General features: G+C 40.6%; 1 protein-coding gene across 1 annotated transcript in view; it reads right to left on the bottom strand.

The window, feature by feature from the left end:
- The window catches only part of pard3ba (par-3 family cell polarity regulator beta a), a gene marked incomplete at its 5' end in the record, with an annotated part of 206,020 nt that overhangs the window by 114,635 nt on the left and 81,788 nt on the right, over positions 1-9,597 (bottom strand). Inside the window, 2 exon segments of the mRNA XM_024294332.2 lie at positions 1,726-1,812; positions 4,094-4,255. Coding sequence (XP_024150100.1) covers positions 1,726-1,812; positions 4,094-4,255 — 249 coding nt within the window.

Below are 9,597 nucleotides of genomic sequence, written 5' to 3'. Positions count from 1 at the left end.
ACCAGAGTATAGGTTTCAACAGAGTATAGGTCTTACCAGAGTATAGGTCTCACCAGAGTATAGGTCTCACCAGAGTATAGGTCTTACCAGAGTATAGGTCTTACCAGAGTATAGGTCTTACCAGAGTATAGGTCTCACCAGAGTATAGGTTTCACCAGAGTAGTAAGTTGCCACGGAGTATAGGTCATACTGGAGTACTAAGATGCACCTGAGTATAGGTCGCACCAGAGTATAGGTCTCACCAGAGTATTAGGTTGTACCGGAGTATAGGTCATACTGGAGTATTGAGTCGCACCAGAGAATAGGTCTAACCGGAGTATCGAATCGCATCAAAGTGCAAGTCACACCACAGTATTAAGTTGAACCGGAGTATTAAGTTGCATCGTCGCACAAGTCGCACCAGAGTAATAAGTCACACTGGAGCATAAGTTACACTACAGTATTAAGTTGCACCGGAGTATTATTTCGCTCTCGAGTATTAAGTCACACTTGAGTACAAATCACACCAGAGTATTAAGTCGCACTGGAGTACGAGTCGCAGGAGCCAAGACAGGCATAGCAAAGAAAAAAAAAAAACGTACAAGTCCCTTGTCGCACTGGTCAAACTAAATATAACAAATACACTAAAATGATGGTAATAGTTGCTGTTTGTACCCAGCTGGAATTCCATTACAGACATTTTACATTTTACCCAAACCCTTTTCCAACTGTGGGTGGGAGACGTAAGGTAGTAAACAGTCGAAAAGATGAAGAAGAAGAAGAAGCCCCTCCTTGATGGTCCAGTGTGAACCTCATGGACTGAATGTGTGTTCTTGAACACCAATCAAATACTCAGTGTGACCGTAGCTTCAAAGAGGCGTAGATGGGATGTAAACGCATCAGTGGGCGGGTCAACAGCACTCAACCCTCAGCCCCTCCCTGTTTAACTCCCCCAGCGCACATCGATTAAGAAGCAGCTGCTCCAAATGCTGCAACACGTCTCCTTAAACTTGAGTGACAGAAGCGGCGGCGGCAGCTTTTCTCCTCGACCGCTGACGCACTTTTTGTTTTGTTAGATTCCGTTTCCTGCAGGTTAGATCTTTGTAGACAAGAGACGGAGATCAGAAGAAAAAGAGGAAGAAAACAAGCATGCAGGAAACTGCAGATCAGCTTTATTAGGAGGAGAAACATTCAGGTGAGGCGGGAAAGAGGAGCACTGTACATCAGAGAAATGACAATGAACAGACAGGAAGGTTAGAGCCGAACGCCACAACCCACCAAGCAGGAAGAAGCAGACTGGGGAATCAAAGCATGCCATCATACAGCAGGTTTACAGAAACAGGAGGAAAAGCTTTTAGAAAAACGGAGCGATGGATGATCACAGATCATGTGACCTCAGACGTGCAGCGCCCGGGAGCCGCCGTCCGGCCGGCCGTACATCTGCCCGGCCATGGCCCGGATGTTTTCCGTGTAGCTGCGCGTGTGCCTGAGCCTGCTCGTGCCGTCGGCGTGGGTATCAAACGCGCGGCTCTGACCCTGAACGTTTGAGCCAAACTTGTGGCGCCGCTTCTTCAGGTCCCCGTGCGCCGATCTGTCGATTTGGGCGAATCCGTACGTGAACCTGGTGTGCGTTTGCGGCAGGCGCTGCCTGCGGCACAGAGGCTCAGACGCTCGCCTCCTCAGCGCGGGAAGGAGCGAGGAGGCGTGTTGAGGCGGAGCCGGCTGGGGGGAGGCGGCCCGGCGTACCTGGATGCTGGTGGCGTCCTGACTGCGAGGTTGCAGGGTGGGGGACGCGCTTCCTCCTGAAGTTGGTGCCGAGGTGGCACCTCCCGCCTTGAAAGAAAACACAACAAGTCTCATTTGGAGGGCTTTTATGCTGAAAAGCTCCATCAGCGCTCGTGTCAACGAACACAAACGGCGGAGAAGAAGCTGCTATCTGCTCCAGCTCGACATTCAAACGCCGTTTTTACGACTAACTGACACACATTGTGGCTTTTGTCGACTTAACACCCGAGCAAATCCCGCGGCGTGACTGTCACCGTCACAAAGCCGGCTTTCTCACTATTTACATCCCAATGCGCTCGTATCAAGACAGGCGGCTTCTACAGTTCTTTACGCTCGAGGCTGGAACAGGTTTATGAGGAAAAGGTGTTTGAATACAGCTGGAAGTTAGCCAGACTTCAGACTCATGTGGAGCAGCAGCTTAATGTATGAGCAAGTGATGGCTTTTATTATGAAAGGGCCTCTGTCAAATGTAAAGAAAAGAATGTTTTTATTTTATTTTGATTGAATGTTTAATTTTTTTTTAATTTCCAGGACAAATAAGAAAACAAGTTTTGCAAGTTTTTGTTATTAAAGCATTTATATATATATATATAAACATTATTGTGAAATTCCATTTAGCCAATTGATACGTTTTTTTTTTACTTTTTAATTTGACCAGTTGCTCATTTTTTATTTCTATGGGTGAGAAATGTATGGTTTTCATTTTTTTGTTATCAGACATTTTTATAAAAAATTAGAGGCTTTTATTGTGAAAGTCTATTTAGAATGTAAAACTTTTTTTTTTTTGCTTTGATAACATTTTCTAAGTCTTAAAATAACAGGTTTGAATGTTTTGGTGAAGAAATAATAAAAATGTAATTTAAGAAAATGATTAATTCAATTAATTTTTTTTAAGTTTTTTATTGTAAAAGCCTGATTAAAAAGAAATTAAAATATATATTTTTTTACTTTTTTTATTACCTTTATGGAATTTTCTAATTCTTTTGTTTTCAGGGGTAATAAATAACAGGTTTGCAAGTTGTTATTAAATAATAGAATTTTAATCATTAAAATGTTGTCTTTTATTGTGAAAATCAACTTAGCATTAAAAAGAGAATACGTCTTTCTCCCTTTAAAAAAAATGTTCTAATTCTTTCATTGTCAGGGGCAATAAGTAACAATTTTGAAAGTTCTAGTTATTATTTTGAGTATTTTTTTTTTTTTTTATCAAAACAGCTGAGAAGTTTAGTCTCAATTTAAACTTCACCGTTTTGATATTCCCGAAATATTTCTCTAAAACGTTCTTTAGAGGAAAAAAAATAGTAATAAAGCATTTTATGCCTCGTTTTCACTTTGAAAAAAATGTGCATCAATTCAGTCGGTAATTTACAAAAACACATTTTATTGTAAAAGTCTACATTGACTATTACTTTTGATCAAATGTTATGATTCTCTCTGTTTTCAGGACAAATAAATAAATAACAGGTTTGCCATTTGTTTGCTTGTTAACTATAGCATTTTTTAATTAAAAAATGTGTATTTTATTGTGAAAGCCAATGTCAATTATAAAGAAAATACTTTTAAATTCATGTTGGAATTTTTCTGTTTTCAGTGCCACAATTAACTGGTTTTCTAGTTTTTGTTACATTTATTGGATTTTTATCAAAAGGATGACTTTTATTTTGAAAGTCTAATAGAATTACATTATACATAGATTATTTTTTTACTTTCCAGCCAAAGTTTGGGGTCCAGATGACCCGACCCTACATTGATGTGTGATCCTCCCATGATAAATATGGAAAGAAGTTTATGTCTGCCACAGACATCAGAGAAGATAAAAAATCTGAAAATAAAATTTTAATTTATTTTACTGTTAAAAAAACTCATTCTTGTGCTAATTAAATCACACCATCTGGGTACGTCCTGCTTTTACTTCATAGCTTCTATTGATTCATTTATTGTTTTTTCATTTTTGTAAACCATATCTGCAATAATGTGGATTTTTTTCCTCTGTATTTAAAAATGTTTTGACCTATTTTAATGTTAAACAGGCCAAATTAATCTTTTCTAAAGCAGATTTTATTTTGTATTTGGTGCTAAACCAGAAATATGCATCAGATTTGTAACTTTTTCACATTTTCTATGCTTTAAACTCACTTATAGGTATGTTTAAAAGAAAAAAGACCTAAAGTTAAGAGTCCATCAGGACTTAAAATGTAATAACTTAATAATTCATGAATTTTTTGTCACTTTTATCAATACAAAAATCCAAACTTATGTTGGAGTCTTTTCCCACCAGAACTGGTTTCAGAACCACGTTTTCTGGGATTTCGTCTCCAAACGGTCGCACCTGTCTGGACGAGCGGAGGACCACCAGCTGGATGGTGCCGCGGGCGTTTCCCTCCGACGACATGGAGCGCCGGAGCGTCTCCATGGCAGCGTGGTTGGAGCGCCCGATGAGAGTCTCGCCGTTCACCGCTATCAGCTGGTCGTTGATGCTCAGCCGGCCGTCCTGTTGGGACAACAAGATCATAAATCGTTCATTAAAGTCCCACTACGATTATCTTCTGATCTGTTTACAAATCGTTCCCAGTCAAATTACGATTATGCCGTTTTTATTCCAAATTAAGGTGTTCAATTTCTGCCAAAAGTCCTCCAAACGTGCGAACAACGTTCCACAGACACAACTCCTACACGCGTAACAACTACTGCACCAGTTCCTGTAAAAAGACAAAAAAAACCTGCGTGCGATTGGCCACTTTTCTATTGGCTCCGCCCCTTTACCGATGCTAGGCCAATACTGATGCCATAACTGGATTGTGTATTATTCGTTTTTCAAAGTAAAATATGAAGAAAATATTAAAATTAAAAATGTCCACTTCACATAATGATCACTCTCTAAACTATCATAAACAGATCATCTCTTTGTGTTCCTATAAAAGTATTAAATAGAAAACAGAACAGACAAAGAACTTTTAAATTCAATATTTGAAGATTTCTGACACGAAACTACTTCAGCTCCTCCCATAAAAGAAAGAGTTTAAATTAATTTTCTAAGAGTTCCTGTTTATGTGTTTTTCCCACCGCGTGATCGAACACTTTTCTTAGAAAGTTAATCTAAACATTTATTGTGTCTTTGCTTCATTACATCAAAAACGATTTGCTTTACTATGGTAGTTTAGAAATTGATAAATAAATAAAGCAGTCAGTTTTATTTGAAAAATGAAGCTCCTCGAGCAAACAGTCCTGCACATGGGGGCAGAACTAGTTTTACAAGCATAGGGATACTTTCACAGTCGAACATGAGTGTGAGAATACTCCCACCAGCGCGGTGAAATGTTTTCACCAGCAGAGAAGAGGTTTCACCAGCAGAGAAGAAGTTTCACCAGCGCGTGGAAGAGGTTTCAATAGGACATAGAACAGGTTTCAATAGGACATAGAAGAGGTTTCAATAGGACATAGAAGAGGTTTCAATAGGACATAGAAGAGGTTTAAATAGGACATAGAAGAGGTTTCAATAGGACATAGAAGAGGTTTCACCAGCGTGTAGAAGAGGTTTCAATAGGACATAGAAGAGGTTTCAATAGGACATAGAAGAGGTTTCAATAGGACATAGAAGAGGTTTCAATAGGACATAGAAGAGGTTTCAATAGGACATAGAAGAGGTTTCAATAGGACATAGAAGAGGTTTCAATAGGACATAGAAGAGGTTTCAATAGGACATAGAAGAGGTTTCAATAGGACATAGAAGAGGTTTCAATAGGACATAGAAGAGGTTTCAATAGGACATAGAAGAGGTTTCAATAGGACATAGAAGAGGTTTCAATAGGACATAGAAGAGGTTTCAATAGGACATAGAAGAGGTTTCAATAGGACATAGAAGAGGTTTCAATAGGACATAGAAGAGGTTTCAATAGGACATAGAAGAGGTTTCAATAGGACATAGAAGAGGTTTCAATAGGACATAGAAGAGGTTTCAATAGGACATAGAAGAGGTTTCAATAGGACATAGAAGAGGTTTCAATAGGACATAGAAGAGGTTTCAATAGGACATAGAAGAGGTTTCAATAGGACATAGAAGAGGTTTCAATAGGACATAGAAGAGGTTTCAATAGGACATAGAAGAGGTTTCAATAGGACATAGAAGAGGTTTCAATAGGACATAGAAGAGGTTTCAATAGGACATAGAAGAGGTTTCAATAGGACATAGAAGAGGTTTCAATAGGACATAGAAGAGGTTTCAATAGGACATAGAAGAGGTTTCAATAGGACATAGAAGAGGTTTCAATAGGACATAGAAGAGGTTTCAATAGGACATAGAAGAGGTTTCAATAGGACATAGAAGAGGTTTCAATAGGACATAGAAGAGGTTTCAATAGGACATAGAAGAGGTTTCAATAGGACATAGAAGAGGTTTCAATAGGACATAGAAGAGGTTTCAATAGGACATAGAAGAGGTTTCAATAGGACATAGAAGAGGTTTCAATAGGACATAGAAGAGGTTTCAATAGGACATAGAAGAGGTTTCAATAGGACATAGAAGAGGTTTCAATAGGACATAGAAGAGGTTTCAATAGGACATAGAAGAGGTTTCAATAGGACATAGAAGAGGTTTCAATAGGACATAGAAGAGGTTTCAATAGGACATAGAAGAGGTTTCAATAGGACATAGAAGAGGTTTCAATAGGACATAGAAGAGGTTTCAATAGGACATAGAAGAGGTTTCAATAGGACATAGAAGAGGTTTCAATAGGACATAGAAGAGGTTTCAATAGGACATAGAAGAGGTTTCAATAGGACATAGAAGAGGTTTCAATAGGACATAGAAGAGGTTTCAATAGGACATAGAAGAGGTTTCAATAGGACATAGAAGAGGTTTCAATAGGACATAGAAGAGGTTTCAATAGGACATAGAAGAGGTTTCAATAGGACATAGAAGAGGTTTCAATAGGACATAGAAGAGGTTTCAATAGGACATAGAAGAGGTTTCAATAGGACATAGAAGAGGTTTCAATAGGACATAGAAGAGGTTTCAATAGGACATAGAAGAGGTTTCAATAGGACATAGAAGAGGTTTCAATAGGACATAGAAGAGGTTTCAATAGGACATAGAAGAGGTTTCAATAGGACATAGAAGAGGTTTCAATAGGACATAGAAGAGGTTTCAATAGGACATAGAACAGGTTTCAATAGGACATAGAACAGGTTTCAATAGGACATAGAACAGGTTTCAATAGGACATAGAAGAGGTTTCAATAGGACATTGAAGAGGTTTCAATAGGACATAGAAGATTTTTCAATAGGACATAGAAGATTTTTCAATAGGACATAGAAGAGGTTTCAATAGGACATAGAAGAGGTTTCACCAGCGCGTGGAAGAGGTTTCACAAGCGCGTAGAAGAGGTTTCAATAGGACATAGAAGAGGTTTCAATAGGACATAGAAGAGGTTTCAATAGGACATAGAAGAGGTTTCAATAGGACATAGAAGAGGTTTCACCAGGGAGTTTTATATAAACTTGTGGAAAAAGTTTGGTGGAAATTCAACCCCATACACAATACAAGTAAATGTGTTGTGGGCTGGACCATTGGTGCTAGACTGCCCACACTTCCCATCAACCCCTGTGTTGTGTTTTTTTTTTGTATGCTCCAATGGCTCCCACAAACTTTTAATCAAAGAAAGGACAAATGGATCGAAAGCAGGAGAAGAAAACTTCAGCGATAACACATCCAGCTGCTAATGGAGCGGCCTCACCGGCTAGTAAATCACCTCTAAGTGTTTTAAATAGCAGCTTCTGGTATGGAGGCAGAGAGAGTCCTGCCCTGAAGGCACGGAGGGAAGAAAAAGGCTCTAGGATTCATCCCATCACGGTCAGCACCGACCTCTGACCCGGCCCCATTACCGAGGCACCGCCTGGGCTGGCACCAAGACCCGCAAACACAGGCGTGCTTGTTCCCGCCTGAAGACGCCGTGACGGGATCAGCAGGCGTCCGTAACATCCCTCATTAATTTCCTCATCGCCTGCACGCTACATGTAATTTTAATTTGTTTTCTTAGCAGACTCTTTGAAATGACGGGATCAGGGTCAAGTCAAAAAACTTCTTTTTTATATTTAATTGAAGCCTCTGGCCCAGAAGGCTCCCATGGAAATAGGTTAGATCTCTCCAAGACTCCTCCTTTTTATTATCCGATCTGAAAACCGCCTGTTTTTGTCTGCCACCTCAAGGGACTCCGCTGCATTTTTCTCTCCATATTTAAGGCCTTCTATCTTCCTCCTTCTAGGACGCCTCCTTCCTTCCTCCGTTCTGGCCCCCGTCTGTCTTTCTTCCTCATCCATCTCGTCCCACAGACCCCTTTTGCAGGCAGTCGGGGATCTTCCAAGGCCATCCTGTCTGCGCGCTATCCGCCCCGGCAGCTGTCGGAAACCGACTTCTGAGGGCACTTCTGGGAGCCGCCGTCTGGCCGTCCTCATCCCTGGCCGGCCATTTATCTACAACAGCACACTCAGATCGGCGGCAAAGGCCGGCAGAGGTTCTGATGACTGAGGCGGAACAGATAGAGGCCCGAGTGGACGAACCTCTCCAAAGTGCTGAAAAGGCAGCGTGTTTTTCCCTTCTCTGACAAATTCAGCACTTGAAGTGAGCGCTGACTGATCCAGATAAGGCGGCAGCTCGGGGGTCAATGGGAGTCAAAGATCAAGGGGAGCTGACGGGAGGAGCAGCAGTCGGGGAGAAACGGAGGAAACGAGGCAGAGGAAGCGACAAAGTGTGAACAATTCCAACCAAAAACACAAAAAACCCATCGTAGCATTCGTTTTAAGGGTGTTGTGGAAAGAATGTCGACTTGAAGGACATCAGAATGTTTTAAAGCTTTCAGGTCAGCAAAGTTCAGCAAAAAAATGTCCTTATTTATTGAGAGGAGAACCACCTCTGTGGTTCTTAAGCATTTTTCTTTACTTAGAGCGACCTGAGCTGATACCAGGATGAAGATAGTCAGATTATTTTGTTTCTTTTCTCAACATTTGACTTTTACCAGAAAAGAATGGTGAACCCTTCTGTGCATCAAGCTGAGGGTAAGTTTGTAAGCATTCTAAAAGTTTTGACCCCAAACTTCCAGTCTAATGAGGTAAACTCTTTAACAATGTTCCTCTACAGCTATTTTCAAGTTCCAGAACTTGACACACAGACTCTTCAACCTGCATTTCCCCCGTGGTGTTCACTCTGGACTGTCACTACCTGATACTCACACATGTCAGTTGAAAGATGCTTGATGTGAAATGTCAAAGTGGTGCAAATCTGGTGAATCTTGCTCCACGCTGCACACCAGTTAGTGTCTGGTGCTGATCACTTAGTATCGGATGATCACCAGTAAGTATCTGGTGCTCATCAGTTTGTGTTTGGTGCTCACCAGTTAGTACCTGAATCTCACTAGTTATTAGTTATTATCTGGTGCTCACCAGTTATTATCTGGTGCTCACCAGTTATTATCTGGTGCTCACCAGTTAGTGCCCGATGTGCACCAGTTAGTATCCTGTGCTCATCAGTTATTATCTGGTGCTCATCAGTTATTATTTGGTGCTCACCAGTTATTAGTTATTATCTGGTGCTCATCAGTTATTATCTGGTGCTCATCAGTTATTATCTGGTGCTCATCAGTTATTATCTGGTGCTCACCAGTTATTTATTATCTGGTGCTCACCAGTTAGTATCTGGTGCTCACCAGTTATTATTCGGTACACACCAGTTATTCTCTGGTGCTTACCAGTTAGTAACTGGTGTGCACCTCTTATTATCTTGTGCGCACTGGTGCTCACCAGTTAGTGTCCGGTGTGCACCAGTTAGTATCCTGTGTTCAT

Source organism: Oryzias melastigma, linkage group LG2 (assembly GCF_002922805.2).
Source record: "Oryzias melastigma strain HK-1 linkage group LG2, ASM292280v2, whole genome shotgun sequence".
NCBI classification, from domain to species: Eukaryota; Metazoa; Chordata; class Actinopteri; order Beloniformes; family Adrianichthyidae; genus Oryzias; species Oryzias melastigma.
This window is presented reverse-complemented; position numbering and strand designations above follow the sequence as displayed.